Below are 25256 nucleotides of genomic sequence, written 5' to 3' on the forward strand. Positions count from 1 at the left end.
CGTGTAACATGAGTACAATGAATAAGACATATAATACTAATGAACAAAACGTATATCTAATGAACAAGATGTATATACTGATGAAAAATATAATTTAAAAAATTCGTAATGAATAAGACATATAAACTGATGAACATGGCCGTATATACTGATGAACAATGCAGTATATACTGATGAATAACAAAATTTAAAATATTCTGCTCCCTCCAGGATTCGAACCCTGCGAAAAAAAATCACCCTCCAGATACAATATCAGCCATAGGATTGATAAAATAAACGCACTAGATCGTGCCCTAGATCTCACTAAAATTAGGGGGTCTCATTGGAGCGGCCCCTATATATATATATATATATATATATATATATATATATATATATATATGCAATTAATCAATATATAAGAGAATTAAATTATAATTTAATATGCATAAAAATTTTCTGTAATCAATTTATTTAATTAGTAACAACAACGTACATTATTAATGTTAATTATAGCATTCATATTTCTAAAATAATAATAATAATAATAATAATAATTCACAATGCAAAATACAAGAATCCTATAATAATTATACATTACTACTTGCTTAAAATAAGTTTTTAATTAATAATAATAATAATAATTAATGACATAAAGTATGGTTTATAATTCTAATAATAAAATCATTTCCTTCTTATAAGTTATTAATTAATTAATTAATTACTTAATTAATTAAATAATAATAATAATAATAATAATAATAATAATAATAATAATAATAATAATAATAATAATAATAATAATAATAATAATAATAATAATAATAATAGTAATAATAATAATAATAATAATAATAATAAATCACAATGCAAAATACAAGAATCCTAAAAATCAGGAAAAAGAATACCTAACAAAAGCTAGGGAATAAGAATACTGGAAAATTGCACTACATTCCTTGTTTTCAGGATTCATTTTACTTTCCCTGATTCATGAAAATTTAACAAAACACAGAAATTTAATATTTTGGAATCAGATTATTTTTCTAGGACATAATCCAAATGGGGCCTATGTGCATTGTTGAAACACACGTTTATTTTACTGATAATTTTGGGGAATTTTCTGATTGCTATACAGATTATGATTTTTTGACGATGGAGTTTTGCTGCTCACCAAAAACATTTATCTCTTACAGTATCCCATTATTTTTAGTTGACAGGTTTACTTTATAATAATTTTAATATTTGGTAACTTGTTCTATCATAAAAATGTAATACTAAAAACAATGTGACAATTACCCCCCGAAAAAAAGTATGACTCGGTACAACGGAGTTCAGCTGCTTCAGCCTAGTTTAGATATTTGAGCAGGCCTATATATTAAATAGTTATAGCCCAAATAAGTTTACATGAAGCTCGTTAGGCCCATTTAACTGTTCTGTTGTTGAGACTTCCTCAAAAAAGAAAAAAAGTTTTATTGTTGAAACTTAGACGTGGATAATGTTTATTTTTTTGTTAACTTCTTATATATTTTAATTATGATATTATTAATATATTTATTAGATGTTTATTAGGTGAACATATTTTTAATAATTAAATTATCGGCATACCATACCGAATTTTATCAATTTTAATTTATCGATTACTTTGGTATACTATGAAACTGTAGTATACCAAAACTTGGTACGGTATACTGAAACAAAGGTATGATAAGGTATAAAAATTTTATACAATGTAACTACAGGTAATGTAAAAGGTATGAAATTTCTTTATAGGTAAAGGTATAAAGTATGATGAATTTAAGAAAGTACATATACTGTACCGTCTCATCTCTACATCATCTTATAGGTAAAACAATAGTATCAATTTAGGGGACCTTTGCATTGCATAATTAATAATATACATGATTAAATATTTTCATCCTCAAGAGTAAAATTTTTCCAATGTCGCCATTTCAATGGGATATGAATCAAACAAAACTAGCTCAAATGATAGAATTAATCAAAGGCATTGAGATATTCCAAAATTTCAATTCATTAAAGTAAACAAATAATTAGCCTTACTATTTTTATCTATCAAAGCTAATCATTTAGGGTGTGCTTACTTTGATGAAAAATGAGAGGAAAAAAAATATATTTTCACCTATTTTTCATCATTTACACATATTTATTATGATGAAAATTTTTCTCCGAATGAGGTGGAATATTTTCTTGGGCAACTCTTTTTTACTCATTTTCTCTTCAATGTTGGATAATATTATCCTAAGATAGTGGTGTGAAAATATTTTTCTCATCTTTTTTTATTCTTTTCCAATAAAAATTTTAGAATCAAATGCACCCTTGGAATACACGTCAATCCTACCGTACTGAAAATCAGGAATATCATAATTGGAAAAAAAAAAAAAATAGTGTTGTAATTGCAACATTTCTAAAAAAGCCACATATAACTTGCAAATTCGGATAAGCACTGGCGTTATTTCCGGCTTGAGACACGCAATAGCAGCATGGGTTAGCCCGTTTGACATCCCTATATTCAATATAAATTATTTTATCAGATACATGCCACTATGTTGTATATAGTCAGGCTAATTTAGCACTTTGAATTTTAACTCAATATAATCTAAAGAAAGTAGAATCCCGCATTGTATGTTTCTGCATCTAAAATATTTTGATAATCCCATTTGCACCAATCAGATCAAACTATGAGATAATTTAAAGTTTCACCTGGAATTTTCTTCCCTTTTCAGCACTGATCAGCCAGCTTTTTCTTGAGCTCCTTCTTGTTCACCTTTCCCATAGCATTGCGAGGCAGCGATTCCCACAGCAACAGACGAGTCGGTATCTGTAAAACCAGCAGCAGTCATAAGCACACAACGATCCCTTTTAGCTTAAGACGTTTATCAAAAGATACAAGAGTGCTCTATTTATCATGTGATCGAATGATACCTTATACGGTGCGAGTTTCTCTTTTGCCCATGTGGACAGTTCTTCAAGAGATAGAGCCGGCTTCAACTCCTCGTCTCGTTTTCTTTTAATCTCTGAATCAGGTATAACGATAGCCGTTACAGCTTCCCCATAGGCTTTGTCGGGCAACCCCAACACACAACACTCTGAAATAGTTGGATGCTGCACCAGTAGAGTTGATTAAGTGTCGAGCGATAAATCTGAGTTGAGAAGAGCATTCTAGAAATTACTGCAACACGTCAGTCTTCAAGAAAAAAGATGAGAAACAAACCTCTAAAAGAACTGCCTCGATTTCTAGAGCAGATAATTTGTAGCCACCAACCTTCATAATATCAGCATTAGTACCTGAATTATGAAACACCATAATTAGGTAATGACTTCTGCCACAAGATTGTAAGCAATTTATTGATTTGGCAATTAATTTCTGCATAGAATAAATTTAAAGAATGCACTGCTAAGCTTGTAAAAGATGAAGAATGTAAGTGCAACTTCTATGTTGCAATTTCCAAAAAAGAAAAGAAAAGAAAGGCGACTCATTATCTGAGCCCCTTTTCAGTATTCACAGCAACCATGGATGCATGTTAAGTCATATCATAGTACAAACCCTTAGAATTGAAAGCTTTGAGAAGTTTAACATGCTTACGTCCCAAGATGACATAGTATCCATCTTCATCGATTCTGGCGGCATCTCCAGTTTTGAAGAAACCACCATCAATAAACGACTCCTTAGTCACCTGGAAACATCTCACAAAGAATTCGAATGAGAAGCTGGGTCCTCTTTTATCTAGGCCCTGTTACATATTTTGAAATACTCGTGAGTAGTTCATAATACCTCGGGCAGCTTCCAATATTCCTTGAACAATGAAGGACTTTTAATGTAAAGCTCGCCAACCTCAGCGTCTGTACTACCATCTTCTGCAAGGATCTTGGCCTATCACAACAAATGCATTTTGAGTATGTTGTTTATTTTAAAGAAATAAGCAAAGCATCACACTCAGACTGCTAACCTGCACACCGGGAAGTGGCTTGCCGACTGTAGCCCCCTTCCGCTTGCCATGTAGGGGATTCGATAGTGCCATGACAAACTAGAAATTTTGAGACATCAATGTAAATCAGGAGTTGTTCATCAGGATCCTCAATTATAATCAACCTCAAGAAGTGATTGTGTAGATAGCACTGACCTCTGTCATGCCGTACCGTTCCAGAAGGCGGTGCCCGGTGATAGATTCCCACTGTTGCATAACTGGAAGAGGGAGAGCAGACGAGCCACACATCTGTCAATCAAGAAAAACACAATGAGTTCAATTACTGGTTTTACTACTTATTTTTTTCATGGTTTCACATCAAAGGGAAAAATTGGCCTACCATGAGACGCAACTTTCTTGCAGCTGTAGCAGAAGCAGTTTGTAGTTCGGGATCCATCGATTCATACCCTTGTATTAAACGTGTGTACATAGTTGGAACCTAGAGAAGTCAAAGGCAGCTAATATAGCATTATCAGAGCGACAATTTTCTACTTGATGCTGTAAAAGGCTCAACTTACTCCGGTGAACACAGTTATAGCACCTTCAGCTTTCGTTTGGTCATCTAGGTGAGATTCTCGCCATCTCTGCCAGATTCCCCTTACACTGAATTTCGGCATGAATTCAACCTTTTACAGAAGAGCATAAAATACATAAGGCATCAACCAACAGAAATTGCATTATGTGATGGAATCAGCAAAAAAGAGGCCTCAAAATTTATAATGATGGAATTTCTAGGGTGTTACCAATGAACCAGCATACAGAGGAGCAAGCAGCGCGTTAAACAGTCCGTGCACATGTATAAAAGAAGTTAAGACCAACAAGGAACACTTGGAAAGCATAACACTTAACAATAACTAGCTGATAAATGGAACATCAAACTAATGGAAGGAAAAACGTATTAATGGATATGATGTAGTGGAAGGCAGTGCAAGAATTGATCGTCGGATGTGTATCCCCAAGCATCTGATAGCATTTGGACCTGAAATCACAGCGATAACCAGAAGTTCTATGTGTTGTAAATGTAAAACGGGATACAAAAGTTCAACTTCAAGTATTTTCAACTTATTAAGATGGATATGATTGGAAGATGGCAAGTTCTGGAAAAGAAAAAAAGAAGTATGTGATAGTAAAATTATGACGGTTATCATGATAAACTCCAGTGAAACAGGAATTCGTGGACATGAGAGAGCACTACATACCAATATGTTCAAGGATCGATAATAGCATACCAAATTGATTTCTCAAGAGGGAAACACGGGGTGCAAGCAATACCTGTGCTAATATACCTTCGTGTGTGTGCACAACTCCTTTAGGCTTTCCTGTCGTGCCACTTGTATAAATGATCAACGCAGGATCATCTCCTATGGTAAGGCACCAAATAAATCACTGAGTTCACTAAATAGCAGGCAGAATAAATCCATATGACCATGAAGGCAAACACACCACTAATCGCCTGAGAAACTTCAGTTTCCTGTGAATTTGTGCGATCAACTCCAGTTGATGAAACAGGAGGAAGGAGAGATAATTGAGAAGACGTCTTGGCTGCAACAGCTTTCATTAGTTCGTGATGATCTTCAGTACTCAGAATCATGGTAATATCCTATATCAACACAAGATCCAGAATATTACTGATCATATGTACACTAAATATCATGTAATTTTGTTTAGTCTTTGGCAAAAAATTTGATTAAAGAACGATGACCACAATGCTATTACAACCCTCTAGTAAATGTGGCCCAGAGCTTAATATATGCATAAAAGTACACAAGGTCAAGAATTGTATACTTCAGCGCTGGAAATATCTAACTTTTAGAATGCCAATCTAGAAAGTGGGCAGAGCTAGCAACATATCAGAATACATGATGAAGATAGACGAACCGCATCATTCATCACATGCAGAAGCTCTGCTTCCGGGTAGCTGAGTGCAAGGGGAACCGCAACACCTCCACTGAACCATGTTCCAAGCACTCCAGCAACAAACTCGGGAGAAGGTTTAGCAACAATTCCAACCCTAGCTCCAGCAAAATGGTTGTTTTTCCCAGGGCTATTGACCTACAAAATAAGCACTTATACATGGTATCATAGTCATTTCACAAACTCCCCACATCAAGAAGAAAAAGAATCGAATTATAGGATTCTGATAATAATTCCCCAAACACATCTGAAAGGCTGTATTCAGAATGTTACTTCCATTGTAAGTAGAACTTTTATCATTTATTCATCAAATGCAAAGAAAGTGACCTTTACAGAAAAAGCATGAAAGATGCATATATTACCGAATTCGGTAAAATCTGCAGCCTAAGGACTGAGTGTACGAGGCAGAAAATACATTTCTACTCACAGTTTTTAAATCAGCACTGGATAACAAGTTAGATATGTTCTTAGCAGATTCAACCAGCTGATGATAAGTATGGCTTTTTTGATCAGATCTTATTGCAATACTATCTGGAGCTGTAGATCCTCTATGGGCAACTTTCTTGACCAGCTCCATGACTATACTATTACGTGTATCTGCAAATTGAGAGCGGAAAAATGAGACAAAAATCTTAAGTTCAAACACCTCAGATACTTCACCAAACAATTCAAGAAACTTATAAGAGATGCTTATCAAAAATCCACATTGAAGATAAAGAATGGCAATTTGTCAAGAATGTAGACAGCAACATGAAGTGACTTATCTTTGTACAAAACCATCCTTATCCCATAATTAGAATCCATTAGTTTATTGAATAAAGAGTTCATGAAAGGTAACCCTGACTAAGCTGAACAACCACAAATTTGTCTATTCATAATTCTCTAAATCAATTCAAGCTCAAGCTAGCCAACTAATCATGACTTGCCAACTAATCATGACACAGGATTCTAGCCAACTCTACATTTCTTCAAGTTCTTACATATCATAAACTCACAACCAAGAAGCGGTAGGTGATCAGAGATTACAAAGCCCTTTCAAAAAAGAAGAAGAATGAAAGACATGCAAATCAATTCAAGACCTCTAAATGCTATAACAACATCCACCTATATCTGAAATCCCTTGCAACTCCAAGCAGCACCTATCTCAACTCCCTCAACCAGAGAAACAAAATCCCACGACACAAAAAGGGCTGAAACAATCAAGAATCAAATAATCCTCTCAATTCTCAATTATGCTTTTGAGGCACAACTATCACTGATCAAATGTGATCCACTATCAAGAAAAGGCTAGATAAAAGGCAGAGAAGGATTACCAGAAGAAAGCAAGCGAGCCTGAGAGGAAAAGTTTGAAACTTTAAGAGGAAAAGAAGTCAAAGAATGCAAAAATCGGACAGGTGAATAGGCAGAGCAAGGGCAAGAGCTGGCGCTCAATCGGACCATGTGGTTGGTTGTCTTAAATACGCCCATCTAATTAGGTGGTCTGAATATTAAGGAAAATATCATTTAAGTATTTTAATAGTACATGGCGTCCCACTCCATTCTTGCCGACGGCTACATGGGCTTCTTCAATCTTGAATCTTTGGTGACGGTTCCTTGATTTCGTGAAGGGGGAAAGCTTGCGTTTTTGAAAATGAGGTTTTGAAGTGGCAGTTTTGTGGGGGCTTTGGCTTTAGGTCGAAAAGCAGTAAATTTTACTCGGTTAATTTGTTTCAATCTACAAAATAGGATTCCAAGATGCAAAACAACTTCCAATTTAGGGAACTTAAATCTACAAATTAAAATTTTAAATAAGTCTTCAAATAATATATGAATTCATTTATGATTAAAATTTTAAAAATGTATTATTTGAGGAATTTGAGCTAAATGTTGGTGAAGAAACTGAGAATTGAGAATCTTTGCATCAAATATTATAACCTTTCCATATCTATATCTATATAATATATAAAAGATGAGTTTTTTCCTCTATTTTTTCCTTCTCTTTTTCTCTTTCTTTTTTCACCAATTCTTTCACTATTTTTTTCTTTTTATTTTTTAATTATTTTCTAAACGCCATCAAATTTGATTCATGAAAAAATAATCAATATGTATCTTAAATTTAATATAGTATAAAAATCATCAAAAATCTATATATAATATATAAAAGATGAGTTTTTTTCCCTCCATTTCTTCCATCTCTTCTTTTTTTAATTTCCACCAATTTTTTCACTATTTTTTTCTTTTTATTTTTTTATAATTTAATTGTTTTATAAACGTCATCAAATTTGATTCATGAAAAAATAATCAATATGTATCTTAAATTTAAGGGTTAATTGCATCAAAATACATGACATTTTCCCAAAATTTGGTTTTTTGACAAACTTTTTAATTGTAGCAAAAATTTTAGCTATGTTTCAATTTATTGCAATGTTCGTCCCGCGTATATTTCCGGCCAAATCCATTCATTTCCGGCCAATTTATTTTAGCTACGTTTCAATTTATTGCAACGGATTTGAGACGACAATGTTTCATTACCCTGCACGACATGCCACCTAAGCTTTACGGAGGTCCACCTCAGCATGGATTTGACCAAAAATATACGCGGGACGGACATTGCAATAAATTGAAACGTAGCTAAAATTTTTGCTACAATTAAAAAGTTTGTCAAAAAACCAAATTTTGGGAAAGGTCAGGTATTTTGATGCAATTAACCCTAAATTTAATATAGTATAAAAATCATCAAAAATGAATTTGAAATGAATAAGTTATGGAAAAAAAATTGAAATATTTTATTTTTTGTCCCTTCTTTAAAAAAATTCAACTTTTTATTTATGTTCGTGTATGAAAATATTTACTATAATTAATAATACTATATAATAATATGCATAATGAAAATTTTCATTTCGAATCATTTTTAAATTTATTTAATAACTATAATATCATTACACTTTGTATAAATTGAAAATTTACATTTTACAATTCAGAATTTTATTGAGTAATTGATGTAAATTATTATATTTTAATTTTAAATTATATTTTGTATTTTTTATATTTATTTTTTATTATTTATATTTATTTATTTATTTAAATTCATCATTTAATTTTCTCTAGTATTGTTGAATTACTAGTACAACTTACAGTATCAGGGGGCTGAAAAAAATTATGAAATAAAGAAACCAAATTTTATAGTAAAATATTTTTTTTATATAAATATAGATTTAATGGAGCAAAAGCTAGGTGCTGAACAATTTATAAGAGTATAAGATTCGTTGCAACTATATATTTTTCTAACCATATTTTTTCAGCGCACAATAAATATTTGTCAGTAATATCATTTATTATACACGGAATGTGTAAATGTTATTGTTGGTAGGCGGCGACACAAATGAAGTGAATCAAGTGATCATGATTTCAATAACTAACAATAAGTCTCCTATTATTACTATCTCTATTTTCATGCTTCATATATTTATTATATCAAGTTATGGCTTAACTAACTAATTTACTACTCTAAAAAAAAAAAAAAAAAAAAACTGATTTAATACAGTAAATTTATTCTTCCTGATATCTTTTTCATTTAAGCAATATGATTATTTTCATATTTGCTTATATAGTAATATCCTTCCTTCCATTTCAACTGATTTGGCCTCCTTTTTTGCCATAAAGTGAGAAGTGCAAGGAAAAAAACCATACAACCTTTCTAGAATAAAAAACAAACATAGGAATTGAGATTTACTCAATGCACAACGAAAATAGCAAATGCAGCTTCCCACGACATTAAATAAACATAAAATTAAGCAATAATTTCTATTTGGACATAGCTTGAACTGGGGGAGGCTGAGTCCCATACTGCTGCTCAGCAACAATTCCATTCCACCCTGCACCACACACCAAATTAGAATTATCGTAAATTTTATGATCGAATGACTGAAAATAGTTGTTGGTTATTACCAAGAGCTGGATCGAGGCCTCTAGCCTTGAGCTCTCGGAACTCTTGGCAGAGGGCGCAGCAAGAGCATAAAAGGTGGGAAACGACGTCGCTGTAGGGGGCCTCGACGAGGCCATATCTGTTCCTGAGCTTGGTTCTGTACTTGGATCCCATGATCCATTGGGAGCAAACAGCAGGCATCATCAACATGTATACGAAACTTCCCAGTGGACAACCTGCATATGTATGCATTTTATCTATACACCAACTTTGAGACATTTTTAGTTTTGTATATGAATTATATATATTCTGTCTCCAAATATGCGAACTTTGATTTTTAATTTTTTAATTATTTTCTGAGTTTGCACAAGATAAATATTTCCCACGAATGCGTACCGAGTAGAAATCGGAACTGTTTACGTGGCTTTAATGGAAATTTTTTTGAACAATGTAATTGGACTAGTGATGAAATGTTTTTCATCACAAAATATCTCAAACTTTCGTATGATCATCTAAGACATTATTTTTCGTAATTTAGGACTCAAAGAATTATGAGTTCTTGATTCAAAGCCACAGTTCGCGATTTAGGTTTACACGATTAGAGTTTCGAGTTGTGAGTACGTGATTGAGTTATGAGTGTTGGAAACGTATTCTTGTGCAAATTTTTTTTTTAAAAAAATGAGAATTCGTGTGTATGAAATTAAAATTTATAGTTCACGTCCCAAAATCAGAAATGTATGATAATTATTATATGCAGATACTATTATATATATATATATATGTATGTGGTATGTAAAAGGCTTACTCATTTCCCCTGCATCCAAAACCTCTGCTGTCTGTCCGAACGTCACACAAGGTAAAAACGCCGTCATCACAGCTGCCACAAATACCATTCATGTTCAAATCTGTCTTTCTAAATCATAGAAGTAAGAAATAAAGGCTTTTCACGTTAAACACTTGAATTCCCTTTTAATTTTCAAGGCTCAAAATAGTAAAAAGCTACTCCATCTGTCCCACTAAAAGTGACTGGTATTATATTTTGGGCCGCCTCACTATAAGTGGTCTGCTTTTCATAAATAGAAAAGTTTAACTGTAAAAAAGGTGTTGACCCTACCACTTTTAACCAATTTACACATTCTTCTTAATTCTCGTGCCAAAAAGTTTTGAGGCACTTATAGTGGGACGGAGGGAGTATTTGACAGTTGGACCAAGAGAGTTGCTAATATTTTTATAAATCAAATAAAGTTTGTACGGGTAGCTTCCGATCATACCCACAGAAAGAGTAATACTCGTATATGAAAAAGAGTCTCATATCATGTTAAACACAAATTTTAACAAAATTGTTATAAATAAAATAAATATTCAATTTATAGAGATAATGTTACTACATAAAAGTAAAATAAAGTTACATTATTAATTAAAAAGTGAAATAATGGAATAATATAACAATTTATAGTTAAATATAGAAGATAAGGTGGGATGTGATAGTTCAAAAAGTAAAATAAGATTCATTTTTGTAGAAAAAAAAAAGTTTTTGCAGTAATAGCTAGTTGAATGGATAAAAGCATATGCCAGTCAATAATATGGAGTAGCTAGTGGAATCCAACAACAATAATTAAAGCTTTTGCAGTGACAGCTAGTTGAATGGATAAAAGCTTATGTCAGTCAATAATGTGAAATAGTTGGTGGAATAGTAACTAGTGGAATCCAATGACTATAATTAAAGCATTTGCAGTACTGCCAATTGGTTGAACAAACAAAAGCATATAAAATTAAAATTAGAGAAAAAATATGTAAAAGAAGAAGGAAATAATGTAAAAGAAGAAGGAAATAATTTGAAAATGAGACACCAAGTATGATATATTGGATGTCAAGTGGTCATTTCAACACATGGGAGTGTATAAAAGTTGGATTTATGTGAAATTTACACATAAAACTTGATCACAAACAATGTGAATATAGGATAAACATTTGATGAATGAGATTAATTACCATTAGTTTGGTCAAGATGGCAGTCAAATAGGCCAGTGGTCCATGGCCTTCCGACGAACTGAGGCTGCATCTGCATCGGCTGATGGTTTTGGGGATATGAGGCCACTGCTACGCCCTTCGCGGGGCTCTCCACGTCGCCGGCGGCCACCTCCACTCTTCCCATGATTAAGCTCCGATCAATAATGGTAATTGACAGCTACTTTCTTCGTACATGCAGCTGCTCTCTCTTTACTTCATATATAGACATTATCTTCAACATATCAAGATTTTAAAAAATACTAAGAATTTCAAAGTCAACTACGAAACTTGTAACGTTTTGATTATGTTACAACTTGCAAGTATGAATAAAAGTTTTTAGTCATCGTCTGCGGCTAATAATCCGATCACATTTTTGTTTTTTGTTTTTTTTTGTTCTTTTTGTAGAATTTTTTGTCTTACTTTTCACATTATATTTGTGTTTCGATTTGATCAATGAAAACTATGTCCAATTTTTGGGAAATGTCTCTTAATAAACACATATGTTATGTTTATTTATGTCTTCTTTATTTAGTTGCTTGATCTATAGTATATTGCGAATTGCGAATAGCATTTCTCCGTCATTCATTTAGGACGTGATTTTCGGAACATAATTAATTCCAAATAAATAAGGAGCTTGCTACCGCTGAAGTCAAGAAACAGGTCATTTTTTAATACAGGAGACAGGAAGAAATGGCCCAATGACATTAATATAAAGTTTTGATATATATAAATTGAAAGTCAATGGAATTTGAGCTTGTTTTTACGTGTTTTACATTTTCGCAAATCGCAATGGCATTTTGTACAAGATTCTAAAATAATTTGTTTTCATTCTAAAATAAAAGCTGAGCCATTTTCACGGAACTTTGACTTTGACTTTTCAACGTCGACAATTTTTATTAACAATAGATAAAGATGACACCACATTCTTCGACCTTCGTAGCTTAAAAGTGCTCCAATCATTTATCATTTATAAAGATGAAAAATCAGATTACGAATCTTAATCTCTCCACTTCAAGCTAAAAGAACTAAACATATAAATAAAAAGGATGGATATAAAAGAAAAGAAAAGCACTCAATTCATAATCAAGGTATACTAAATAAAAAAGATGGATATAAAAAGAGAATCACTTAATTCATAACCAAGCAAAATTACAAGAGGCGCTGCTATAAATATGAGACACAGTTAATGCAACCTTTTGCTAAAAGGAAAGATACAGTTGTACATTATTATAAATTCGATCCAAACTTTGAACTGTTAAGATTCAATTTTACCATTTGTAGCAAATAAGACTCAAATATGATTAATAAAAGTACCTCAACAAAGTAAGGCTTTGCTCAAACAGAGAAACCAAAGGGATTGCTGCTCTTTCTATCATTTAGTTTGCAACAGAATCCAAAGTCGACACTCTCAAGTCATCGAGGAAGCCATTTTCCCCACCACCTGGTAGAAGGTGGAGTGAGAAGCTCAAGCATCGTCTCCCTCTCCTTCAGTGTTAATGGGACTCCTCGGACAAGGTCTAACGCCATAATGTGCACATTATTCTTTCGCCTGTACCTATTGAACGCCCATATCGCCACAGCGCCACCAGTAAGTGTCAGCTGTTTTCAGATTTCCATCGTCGACATTAGTGAGGCAGCTGGGCAGATGAACATAAATTACAGAAGAAGTTCATTGTGTCAATCAACTAACCGGTGCCAGCCATATAGCTGCTGTTTGTATATCAAATTTTGGTGTGTAAAGCACCGTCTCACCAAAATCTTCCTCCAGCTTCTTGTAGATCTCTTTGTCGTTTTTACCAGACCGAATTTCATCTCGTATTAACTTACACAGAGATGCAAGAGATATTAAAGTCAATGTCCACAAAGAAAGTATATTTACAAAAGCTAGAAGTGCCTACAGCAAGTTCAAGCTATTTTTCCAAATGAAGCTCCAGATAAAAGATCACCATTTTCCCATCTCACAGACACAGTAGTATCTAAGCGAAGAAGAAGCAAAAACATGAGATGCACAGAAAGAAGAGGCACCTTGCGGAGGAGAATGGCAATGTCAGCTTGCGAGTCTTCAATAGATTGACTACCACATTCAGTGCACCGCACATTGTGGCTTATATTTCTGGCCCGTGCTTCGACCACACGATCCTTTCTCACTTCATCCTCATTCTCCATGAACCTTTCACCCCAATACAACTGCTCTGTGATATGGAAAAACAGAGAACACATGTATTTCAGCTATACCTAAAGCCACCATTCAAATCTAAATAATGAATTCTTAAGTATAGATACAGCTATAATGAAATGTAAAGGTTATGTTTTAATGCCTTTTTCTTGATTAAACCCGATCATGTTAAGGTAGATGAGAGAAAGCTTCACATTGAAAGAAATAAACCAAAATGCAGCCAAGTAGGGGTATGCTCAAGGGAAAGAAAAATGGACAGAGATAGGCTATCCAAAAAACCAGATAGATCTCATGCAGCAATTATTGCACCTTCAACATCAAGGGAACTCCAATTGCCATTGTAGGCGAAAATCGGTCTTTCTCGCCCTTCTACTAGCCCTCCAAGAGTATAATTAATAATTATTCCTTTCCCCCACCCCTGAACACTCAGTCAGCAAAGACACAATTTGTCCACTTCCCTAGCAGGTATTTCTAATAAATGCAACAAACGAGAGACCTTCACACAACAATCTTCTTTTCCTACTGACTCTTTCTCTATTTGAGCCATGGCAAAGGCTAGGCATTGATCTCCACACTAGATATCAGGGGCTAACATATGAAATTTCTAGTGGAATTGAGCCGAGCTGAATTGAAAGAGTTGAATTTCAAGTTCATTCAATCATATAATAAGTGAATAATCAATTCAAATAAAAGGTATTCTCAGTCAGATATGCTAGGCCGAATGCTTCAAAAACTGAAACATAAATTTGGAAAAAGAGTTCATTCAATCGTCTTGCAGAATGCATATCAAGCAGAGCCGACAAACAAAAATCCGTATACACCTCAAAACACTCACTAATTTTTTGTTCTTTCACAGCAGAAAATCTTATTCCATGACATATACAATTCCGATTTCCTGCTAGGCCATCTCCAACCGAAACTGCTTAGCACAATTCTTTTTCGATAGATTTTCCAATAAAATCCAAAGAGAATTATAGATAGAATTTTTTTTCAACATATGAGGCTGAAGAAGAAGAAGAATTTGAGATACAGAAAACTACCTTTGATCTCTTCTGAAATCGACAAGAAAAAGGAGAAGGCTGAAGAGTTGTGAGCTGAAGATTACAATGAAAGGGTTTAACAATGGAGTTTTGCTTTAGTTCTCAATTCTAAAACGTGGCTGGCGGAAACTCGCGTTTTCTGTGTGTTAAATTTGGGAAAATTTACACTTTCAACCATAAACTTCTCAACGTTTCACAAAAAGGTCCTGACCTATAGCTTTTTAACAAAATGAGACCCGATAGCTAAAAACACATGACATGTCTATTGTCGCCGTGTCCGGATCGGTTATCGAACCGATCCAGATCGAACCAATGGAACTGAGGATCGACGGAAAAAAAAGTATGCGGACCGATCCGGACCGATTTATAGCATAGGACCAAAAAGGAACTGACCCTCGGTTCGGTCCGGTCCAAACCGACAAAATCCGGCAGTTTGGGCTTTTTTTTTTTTTTTTTTTCATTTTTAACATTTTAACCTGTTACTATGGAGTTATCATCATTTTACTTTTTTCGAAGCTCCAACATTAATCAATTTAATACTAGTATAATTTACTCAAATGCATAACAGGTTGTCAGGTTCCTAAATCCTAATTAATACAAGCATATTACTCGGTTATGTAAAGAGTAGAAATTTCTTCTGAATCACACAAAAAGCATAATCAAAGGACATTACTCGGTCATAATAATCGAAAAAGCATATTACTTGAAGAGTCTGCTTCAAAAAAATTCAAGTACAATTTCTGAAGGTAATCACTTGAAGAGTCTGCTTCAAGCCTTCAAAAAAAAGTACTCACTTGAAGATTTGAAGGAGAAGCGCCGGTGGGGAGTCTGGAGTCGGCGTCTGGTCGGGTGCACTGCGAACGGGGAAGGAGGGAAGGGGTGGTCTAAGTCGCGGCGTGCTATCGGCGCCGCCGACCGGAGCGAGAATCCGAGGAGATGAGAGATTGGGAGCGGCGCGTTCAGATTTGGAAGAGGAATGGAGACGAATTGTTAGGCCTGAGCCTGATTCAAATTTAGGAATTAATTAAAATATTAATAATTTAATAAATATAGTCTGTTCGGTTCGATTTTCGACGAGTTTGGGCACCCCTGAATGAAACAGAACCGAACTTATATCGATTCCTTAATTTAGAACCGCACCAAACCGACCAAACCAACCGGTTCGATTTGATTCAACAGTTTTGGTTCAATTTTGCTCACCCCTAATTGCTCGAATATTTTTAAAACTATATATATATATATATATATATATATTAGGGGGCGATTATTCAATAAACCACCCTTATTTTAAGAATTACGAACCAGCAAAAATGCATGAATTTTATGTATAACACGCATGAATAAACTGTATAAAGGCATGAATTGCGAAAAATAATTTTTTGCTACCTTTGGCATTCGAACTCAGGACCATGAATTTATCCAACAAGGTGATGAATCAACCGTAGATCTTGATGATCTAAGGGCTGAAAATGGTTCCTAATTTATATTTTAAGAAGCGTTCTTATTTTAGTCTTCCCCTATATATATATATATATACTTACAATAAATTATATAAGTAAATAAAGAAATTTTTGAAGACCATGCGATGGAGGACTCCAACCCAAGAACTCAGGTCTTAAACATTAACGGATTAACCTACTACCGTTAGGCCAACATACGCACACCGACTAGATAATTTTTGCAAGTCGTGACGCGAGCACTAAGCTGAGACGCAGAGAGAGAGGGCCGGCGGGTTTCCGACTTACCGTAAATGCAGAGATGAGAGACGAGAAAAAGAGGGACGACGAGCAGAAACAACGCGGCGTCAAGAAATTGAGCAAACGAGAACAAACTGTGTGCGTGCGTGGATAGAGATTAGAGTTGAGAAAGTTAAAGTCTAGACGTTTAGTTTAGGATTAAAAATTGATTTTAGTTTTAGTTTTAGAATTATAAAAGGGTAATTGGTGTATAAATACGTGAACTTTACTCACTTTTTGGTATTTAATATGAACTTTAAATCATAGTTATAAATACATGAATTTTACTTATTTTTTGTATTTAAAATAAATGAGTAATTTAAAATATAGTTATAATTTATAAATACATTAACTTTAAACTTATTCAATTTTTGACACGTTTTTCATTTTTCTCAAATTAAAGTTGACTTGGAATGCTTGAATTTTAATGTGGACAATTCGACTCAGAGATATGGCGTCGTCATTTTTTGTTTGAGGAAAGTAACCAAAAATTAAAATATGAAAGTGAACGATAAAAATTTATCTACAAATTTCACAAATTGATAAAGCAAATTTCGTCTTTAAGATTTGGGGATTTCAAAAAGCCAAATTCAAAAATTCGGAATATAAAAAATGGATCAAAAATTGAACGGTGAAGAATAATTTTTATTGCAAGAAATTGTCCTCGTCAAAATTCAGGCATTCCAAGTCAGCTTTAATTTGGCAAAAAATGAAAAACGAGTCAAAAATTTAATAAGTTTAAAGTTCATGTATTTATAACTATATTTTAAAATTCATGTTAAATACCAAAAGAAAGTAGAGTTCATGTATTTATAATTAGGATTTAAAAGTTCATGTTAAATACCAAAAAGTGAATAAAGTTAATGTATTTATACACCAATTACCCATTATAAAAATATAATATTGATTATATATACATAATCAATTAATCTGATATGGTTTCCAGGTAAATCGAAAATCCAAAAAATTCATCATAACCGAATATGGAATCGATATCCCAATAAATCGAACTCATAATTGAATATGGAATCGAATCTCGAGTTATCGATTATTGAATAATTAAACTCGATTCGATTACGATTCATATCATCACCGATCCAAAGAAAGTGACGAATCCCCTAACTGAAAATATTGTTCAACGGTAAGGTTTATAGTTTTTTTTGAATGATCAGAGTTTATTTTTTAATTTTTTAAAGATCAGAATATTTTAGAACTCGATCCATCTTGGTAGATGAAACCACTTAATATTCATTTAGTAAGTTAATTGAGATACAAACAATCACACACATATAGTAAAAAAAGTGTTAATTGAGTTAGAAGAATTCATTTTTACTGGAGAAGAAATATCTCTTTCGACCTAGCTCGACGGCATACCCTCATCAATAAATAAGATGAAATATATTTCATATCACGACAAAATATAAAAGATCTGAATTTAAGAAAATTCCTAGTTCCAAAAATCAGAAAGATAAGGGATAGGATATGCAAGAGATTCATGTAAGAAACTCAAATAGCTCTTACAACAGGTAATAATTGAATAAACAGTTCAACATTATTCATGTAGGAAGTATTTAGCAAAAAGGTTTCAGAATGCCTCTAATTTCTATTGGCTCCATCACAAAATGCCAATAACCCAAACCTTGCAGTTTACTCACAGATGCCACCAGCATACTGAAAATGCACAACTCAGCCACACTGAGATCACCCACAGGAGAACGAACACGATCATGTGTGTCCACTGTCTTCAAGCCAGGCCAGACAACACAGACGATGCTGAAGATGGTGATGCAGTGTAAGTAGGCGAAAAGCTCTTGCATCGAGAGCCTTGACGAGCAACAAACATGAATTATATTTTTGATCAATTTCGTCAAAGAACATAACATAATTAGCCATAACCAAAAGATGCATCTAAAAGTTTCACCAGAACTTGCAATTTCTCATAAGAAGTAAATGTTATCAACCATGTGCTCCTAGGACATGAAGCTCTATCAACTAACAAAAAGAGCAAAACTGCAAGTCTGCAATGAATTGTTATTGTAAGGATAGAGATTAATTTTGTTGCGGGCAGCTCACCTAAATGCCACTAATCAACTGGAACGAGTGCCATTTCAATTTCTTGCAGCGACTTCCCTTTAGTTTCTATAACATTCTTCTTCACAAAGACTGCCGCCATCAAGCAAAAGGTGGCAAAGATTGAGTACAAAATTTGTGGCCCCAGCATTTCCAGCAGATTCAGAAACAATAACCCAACAAAGAAATTGATCACCTGTACATGCAGAGAGTAATATATTGCATGGGCATGAATGTATGATCAAAATAAATCAATCTCCTATATGATTTAGAGTCATATCAATTTATGCTTACGTGCATGGGAAATGTCTCATTTTAGAATAAAGGAAAAACGCAAGATAATATTAGGGTGTCAAGTCCAATTACCCAATGTACAGACATGCAGACAGCCATCGCCTTAGCCCTAATTCGGCTTGGTAGTATCTCTGATAGGAGCAGACCAGGGACAGGCCCAGCACCTAACGAAAATGTCAAGACAAACCTGTACCAAAGAAGAAAGTAATCATCAAACGACCACATGAACTATTTTTATTGCCCCCCTGTATAGTTGTTTGATATTTGTCCAAAGTAGATATCGATTGCTTGATAATTTTTTCGCATTTAGATCGTGGAAGGGAATTTTCGGCTAATGGAAGAATAAAAATTATGTAGTGTTAAAAATGACGAGCTAACAAGGAATCAGCTTCTATCTTCTAATAATTAACTGTGTCACATACTCACAGCAGCATTCCACCAACAGATAGATATAAATTTTTAGAGGCAGACATAATATCACTTGCAGCAATAACTTGTAAACCCATAGCCACTACCTGAAAACAAAAAATAAAATAAAAACCAATCAAAAAATTGGATAGTTGGGGAATTATCATATAGTCTTCAAAAATATTATTTTCATAAGAGAAAAAACGATCGTGCTTTTTAAATCACAAGAAGAGGATCTGAGGGTGAGAATTTTACTTGCCATGCCCAAGAAACTCCCAAGAAGAAGCAGCTTCCTTCCTAATCTATCCATCAGAATCATGGCAACAATAGATCCTGAGAAATTGACAAAGATGAGGCAACAGTAAAATGAATAGCCAGAATATATTTGGTGCCACTACTTTACCTGATAAGTTTACAACTCCTATACATATGTTTCCACTATCTGAAGGCACTCCAGCACTCTTAAAAACAGTTGAAGAAAAAAAGAATACAGCGTTGATGCCAGATAGCTGCTGAAAAGCAAATAGGGCGGACCCAATGAACACCACTGCAAGAAACATCAAAAGACTTCAACAACAACAGTTATATATATATATATATATATATATAGAGAGAGAGAGAGAGTATCATGTCAATACAAATTTACCTTTAAAATGATGCCCGTAGAGTAACTCTGAAAATTTAACAGCATCCACCTCATCTGCTCTATTATCTGATTTTGACAATTCTGCCATTGCAGATTTAACATGTGATGCTCCAAAAAGCCTCTCAAGTTCCTCTTCAGTTTGAGCAATCCTTCCTCTCTGAGCCAATAAATAAAAATCTACTGAGCAGAGAAAAGACAGTGAAGACAAGCCAAACGATAACGACACCTATATCGTGCAAACGCAACTAGCAGAAAAAGTCGGAAAAAGATGTATGAAGGACTGGACTACAATTAACTGGAACGCACAATTAAGCACCCAATTGGGTTGATCTCATTTTATGTAGAAGCATTTCAATAGAAACCAAAACTTTTAGCAGTTACTAATAGAAGGATGTAATCTAAACACCTTGAAAAGCCAGTGTGGAGACTCTGTAGAGAACTCCATCAAAATAGCCAGCAAGGCAGCAGGAATAGTAGATACCCAAAAGCAAGCTCTCCACCTGCAAGAACCATTTTAAATGTAAGCTGCTAAAAATATAGGGACACTAGAAAGTCTCCTACACAGCACGGTGGAAATGCTATTGCAAAAAACAGATTCCATTTGGCTGCATCATTACCACTTGAAGTAACTAACTCATGCTGCCTTTTAAGTGGGAAATATTTCAAGGAAGAAGGGGTCATTTTACTAAACTATTACATTCTTATGTCATGCCGCTTACCAGCTAGGGTCATTTTTGGCAGGAATCCCAATGAGGAGAGCTGTCATAAGTCCAAGGCATGTTGCAATCTGGGTGAAACTCCCGTAGGTGCCCCTCACAAAAGCTGGTGAAACCTGTATAAAATAGATGATGCGTAATTGAGGAACAGTTCTGAAGATGACAGGCAGTATCTAAGTATCTTCTGAATGCAAAGGCAAGCGACATTTTCTGTACCTCTGACACATAGAGTGCTGCAACAGGAGGACCAAGACCCATGCCAGTTCCAACAAAGAACCTCCCAAGAAGCATACCCTCCAGACTACTAGTTGTGGCACTGAGAGTAATTATATACAGTTCAATTTACAAAGAGAAATGGAATATAGCATTAGTATAGGAGAACTCCATCAAGTCAAACACATAATGATGTCAATTTCCTTAGTAGCTGAAGTTTTTAAACCTTCGTCTTTACAAGATGAGATGGAAAAAAGATTGAAATAAAGAAAATTTACCTCATGGAAGCACCAATAATCATTGGCAAAGCACATAATTGGAATGCTCTCCTACGACCAAGCCCATCAGATATCCAACCACTGAATAAAGAACCAAGAAGTGCACCAGCCAGACATGTACTCACTACCAAACCTGATCACAACAAAGACTCATCAGAGGGAGGTTTCATGAGTATACCTGATAAAAATCTTATTTACAGTACAGAAGTGGGAGCACCTTCAGCGAGAGTACTGCCGCTGAAGCCTAATTCCACAGAGATGCTCTCCAACGTGTCATTAACAACCCTGAATAATGCCCAGTATGTCAACAAATATGAAAAGGTCCAACAACTCTAACCTTATTGCCAAACCCCGGAGAAAGACTTCAAAGAGATCGCACAAACCCGAGATGATAGCCAAATAAGAATGACGAGATAGTTGCCACCAGAACATGTGGCAAAGGACGCTTCCATGAAGGATTGCTAATATGACCACTTTGTGAGTGACCTGAAATTCCATGTGAAATGGGAGTAAAACACTTCGATGCTTCTGTCAGATAAGCAACTACATGTTGGCTACTCAATCAACATCAGGGCTTATGAACTGAGGATTTTAGAATATCTCTTGTAACAAGACTATGTAAGAATCACGGGTTTTTCATTTATAATAAGCTAGTAAAAATGTGCTTTCTCTTGAACTACATGTCCTATCTATGCCCTGTTAGTAATGATGGAGAAGCACAGTTGTATAATCTGTAAAGAACCATTCTATTCGCAAAAATTAAGACAAGAAGTAAGCTATTGTGAAACATATGCCAATCACAGACAGCTATGAGTAAAAATAAAAAGCAGAATTTTGAATGTCTGAACTGGCTTACCTAGTAATCCTTCTCTATCATAATCATATCCATTGAGATGTTCCTTGGACGATACACGCTTGTGCACCAAGAAGGTTTCACTGTGGCGTCCTCGCATACCTCAATTCTACTGTAGAGATCAAAGTGGTCTCTGCTACATAGGATCAATCAACATATCAATGACAATATTATACAAATGCATTACACCTAATTACCTAACATTTCATAGTAAAGAAATAAATCGATCACGCAAAATAAAACTTAAAAATGAAGCAAGATTTCCACGAATATCATTTCAAAACCTAACATTCTACTGGAATATTTGCAGCTTATAAATACAGCTCGTCAGTTGATCGTTTATCTCTTCAAAAATCTCGAAACCGAAAACATCAGATAGAATCGCATCATCTCAATATTTCACAACTCAAAACCAACTAATGCGGAATCTGTTCGAAATATATATATATTTTTTTTAAAGTCTACCAACACAACGCGCCATACATCCAACCGTAAACCAATACGAATACGCGTATTTGAATCCATACATTGCATTGCATCAATTAATCGGCATGCAGAGTCCGTATAAACTCCCCATACAAAAACGTATTCCGATTGATCATCTAGAATATACCTGGCAATGCTCGGCGGCGAAGACAGCCGAATGAAATTCGAGAATAAAGCGGGTGAATTGATCGAGAGTATATCGAGAAGAAGCTGGATGACGGGGATAGTTAACGTGCGCCGCGAGCTTGGGCTTTGAGTTTATTGAGTGAGAATGCGGTGGGCAATAGCGCAGGTGGAGGTGGTGGAGTGAGAGAGGGGAGTGTAGTTTAAGGAAGAAGCAGGATTTAAAGGCCGACGCGTCTAGAAAGATACTACGACTCACGGGCAGACACCTGTCACTGCTGTTGGAGAGGCTACGCTCTGCTATTGCGGGTTCAGTCGTCTGCTTCTACTATTATTGACACGTGTCGTCTCATGGTTTGTTTATTGACCTCAGGTTTTCTGAAGCCTTTCTTATAGTAGTAACTTAGATTTGATTTTATATTATTATTCTTCGTCTAATTGCCGACATCTCCTATGAAATTGAAGATTATACGCTTTCTAACAAATACTCCACTTTTCTCTTAAAAAAGAAAACAAATACTCCACTTTTTAAGTCGGTGCAATAATAATAATATCATTATTATTTCTCAATGATAATGGATAGATCTGTCTAAACGGATATCGGGTATTGAATAACTCGATAATCGAACCGAATCATTCGAGTTTATCAAATAATCGATTTTTTCAATTATTAAATCGGTTTCGGTTATTAAATTTTCAAAAAAATTGGGTATCGATTAACCAAATATCCAATTCTGAATAATAAATTTTTATTTAATTAATAATTCAATATATATATATATAATTATAATTATTACTCCTTTCACCACTTTCAATACACAATAACTTTTACCTTAAAACCTGTGTCCCTCCCTCGTATGAAATTATTTGGGGGACGAAAGTATTTTTTTTTAAATCAATTTTTAGTTAAAATAAAATTATGTTGTATTAAAAGAACAAGAATGAATCTTGGTTCACTAGATAAGTTGCTTCTTGTATTTGTTGGAGACTTGGGTTTGATTCCTCCTACTAGTAATTTATGTTAATTTTATTTTTTAAATGGATGATTGATACTTAAATAATCGAATCAGTTAACTGAACCGATTATTGGGTAACCGAATACCCAAATCAATTCGAGAACGGTTATTGAAATGGGCGAAAATTGAGTTCGGGTAACCAAAATTTCCGATTCGAATAACCGAATCCGAACCGATCGACGAGATTAATAATAGATAGTGTCATTTCATTATCTCAAATTGTCTTATAAAAAGTAGTACTCCATCTAACTCATTATAAGTGGCTCAAAACTTTTCGGCACGAGAATTGAAGAGAAGATGTAAATTAGTTAAAAGTGGTTGTGCCTACACTTTTTTAAGGGTTTAATTTTTTTTATTTATGAAAACATGTCACTTATAGTGGTACGACCCAAAATGGTATGCAAGCCACTTATAGTGGGACATATGGAGAAATAATTTTTTTAGAATAAATAAATATTCCAAAGTGAGAATTATCACATATAACATTTTTTGTTAAAAACATAAGTTTTATAGTCATAGTCTATGATAGATAAGTTATATAGCCATTTTAGACTTAAAAAATATGACACTCTTTGACTTTTTTGCATTTTCATTTACTCGATGGTGTACTTGATGTACTCGATGGCACCATCGAATACTCGAAGTACTCGATGGCATCATCGAATACTCGAATTACTCGATAGAACACGATGGTGCCATCAAATATACCATCGAGTAATGAAAAAAAATGAAGATTTTCTATAACACCATCGAGTAAATGAAAATACAAAAAAGTTAAAGGGTATTATAGTATTTTAAACTTAAAATGACTATATAACTTATCTATTATAAACTAGAGTAATAAAACTTATGTTTTTATGAAAGAGAGCCTATAATAAGATTTCTCTCTATTTTAAAAGATCATATAATAGTATATTTGAGCTTGATTTAAAGTTAAGACATTTAATTTCATAAATTAATTAATTTATTATTATATCAACACATAAAATTTCTTCTTTTCTAAATAAGAGAAACAATTTTTTTAGGAGATTGTGTGATGATGGATTCAAATTTGAAACTTTTAACTTCACGCAAGCATTAATCATACTACTCATAAATCAATACACATATAAAAGAAAATATTTTACTTCCTCCGTCCATGATAAGTGTGGTGTGGATGAAAGGATGCGAATTTTAAGAAAATATTAGGAAATGCCAATAAAGAGGATAAATAGTCTCATAAAAATAATTTATTAGGTAATTAATAATCTCTTCGTCCCAATTCAATTGGTCACAGTGTTATGACACGGATGTTAAGAACAAATAGATAATAAAATTGGAGAGGAAAAATAATTTTTTTTTTAGGATATATTTCACCAAAAAGTAAATGAGACAAAATGAAGATATTATTTTTTAAATGAAAAGAGATATA

At 33.9% G+C, this 25256-nt stretch overlaps 4 protein-coding genes across 14 annotated transcripts; all 4 read right to left on the minus strand.

Moving 5' to 3' along the window:
* Window positions 1-2247: 2247 nt before the first annotated feature.
* On the minus strand, window positions 2248-7511 carry LOC130992468 (probable CoA ligase CCL8). 3 transcript variants are annotated; one of them, XM_057917110.1, is made up of 18 exons: window positions 7190-7297; window positions 6981-7066; window positions 6304-6473; window positions 5841-6014; window positions 5406-5562; window positions 5235-5323; window positions 4870-4941; window positions 4706-4756; window positions 4481-4588; window positions 4303-4401; window positions 4119-4211; window positions 3945-4022; window positions 3770-3868; window positions 3581-3671; window positions 3209-3282; window positions 2920-3099; window positions 2698-2815; window positions 2248-2500 (listed from the first exon to the last, which is right to left on the minus strand). In XM_057917110.1, the coding sequence occupies exons 3-17, from the start codon at window positions 6451-6453 to the stop codon at window positions 2717-2719; spliced, it is 1614 nt and encodes a 537-aa protein (XP_057773093.1). In that variant the 5' UTR covers window positions 6454-6473; window positions 6981-7066; window positions 7190-7297; the 3' UTR covers window positions 2248-2500; window positions 2698-2716. The 3 variants fall into 3 exon arrangements, with proteins under 3 accessions (XP_057773093.1, XP_057773092.1, XP_057773094.1); XM_057917109.1 differs by lacking the exon at window positions 6981-7066 and having other exon boundaries at window positions 7190-7511; XM_057917111.1 differs by lacking the exon at window positions 7190-7297 and having other exon boundaries at window positions 6956-7066.
* A 1878-nt stretch (window positions 7512-9389) lies between these two features.
* On the minus strand, window positions 9390-12083 carry LOC130992470 (protein PLANT CADMIUM RESISTANCE 8-like). Its single transcript, XM_057917112.1, has 4 exons — window positions 11773-12083; window positions 10586-10657; window positions 9804-10016; window positions 9390-9730 (listed from the first exon to the last, which is right to left on the minus strand). The coding sequence occupies exons 1-4, from the start codon at window positions 11933-11935 to the stop codon at window positions 9660-9662; spliced, it is 519 nt and encodes a 172-aa protein (XP_057773095.1). The 5' UTR covers window positions 11936-12083; the 3' UTR covers window positions 9390-9659.
* A 798-nt stretch (window positions 12084-12881) lies between these two features.
* On the minus strand, window positions 12882-16040 carry LOC130992471 (cytochrome c-type biogenesis CcmH-like mitochondrial protein). 6 transcript variants are annotated; one of them, XM_057917114.1, is made up of 5 exons: window positions 15007-15106; window positions 14802-14900; window positions 13816-13982; window positions 13481-13612; window positions 12882-13389 (listed from the first exon to the last, which is right to left on the minus strand). In XM_057917114.1, the coding sequence occupies exons 3-5, from the start codon at window positions 13954-13956 to the stop codon at window positions 13204-13206; spliced, it is 459 nt and encodes a 152-aa protein (XP_057773097.1). In that variant the 5' UTR covers window positions 13957-13982; window positions 14802-14900; window positions 15007-15106; the 3' UTR covers window positions 12882-13203. The 6 variants fall into 6 exon arrangements, with proteins under 6 accessions (XP_057773097.1, XP_057773100.1, XP_057773102.1 ...); XM_057917117.1 differs by having other exon boundaries at window positions 14802-14861; window positions 15007-15082; XM_057917119.1 differs by having other exon boundaries at window positions 14788-14861; window positions 15007-15082.
* A 2178-nt stretch (window positions 16041-18218) lies between these two features.
* LOC130992472 (probable plastidic glucose transporter 2) lies at window positions 18219-23037 on the minus strand. 4 transcript variants are annotated; one of them, XM_057917121.1, is made up of 15 exons: window positions 22834-23037; window positions 22224-22332; window positions 21751-21853; window positions 21585-21652; window positions 21368-21500; window positions 21093-21192; window positions 20880-20992; window positions 20567-20660; window positions 20161-20317; window positions 19918-20061; window positions 19770-19847; window positions 19533-19617; window positions 19179-19293; window positions 18816-19008; window positions 18219-18566 (listed from the first exon to the last, which is right to left on the minus strand). In XM_057917121.1, exons 2-14 carry the CDS (start codon window positions 22318-22320, stop codon window positions 18826-18828), a joined length of 1470 nt encoding a protein of 489 aa, XP_057773104.1. In that variant the 5' UTR covers window positions 22321-22332; window positions 22834-23037; the 3' UTR covers window positions 18219-18566; window positions 18816-18825. The 4 variants fall into 4 exon arrangements, with proteins under 4 accessions (XP_057773104.1, XP_057773105.1, XP_057773103.1 ...); XM_057917122.1 differs by having other exon boundaries at window positions 18219-18515; window positions 22224-22353; XM_057917120.1 differs by having other exon boundaries at window positions 22224-22353.
* Window positions 23038-25256: the final 2219 nt, after the last annotated feature.

This window comes from Salvia miltiorrhiza, chromosome 7, assembly GCF_028751815.1.
Source record: "Salvia miltiorrhiza cultivar Shanhuang (shh) chromosome 7, IMPLAD_Smil_shh, whole genome shotgun sequence".
In the NCBI taxonomy this organism is placed as follows: domain Eukaryota; kingdom Viridiplantae; phylum Streptophyta; class Magnoliopsida; order Lamiales; family Lamiaceae; genus Salvia; species Salvia miltiorrhiza.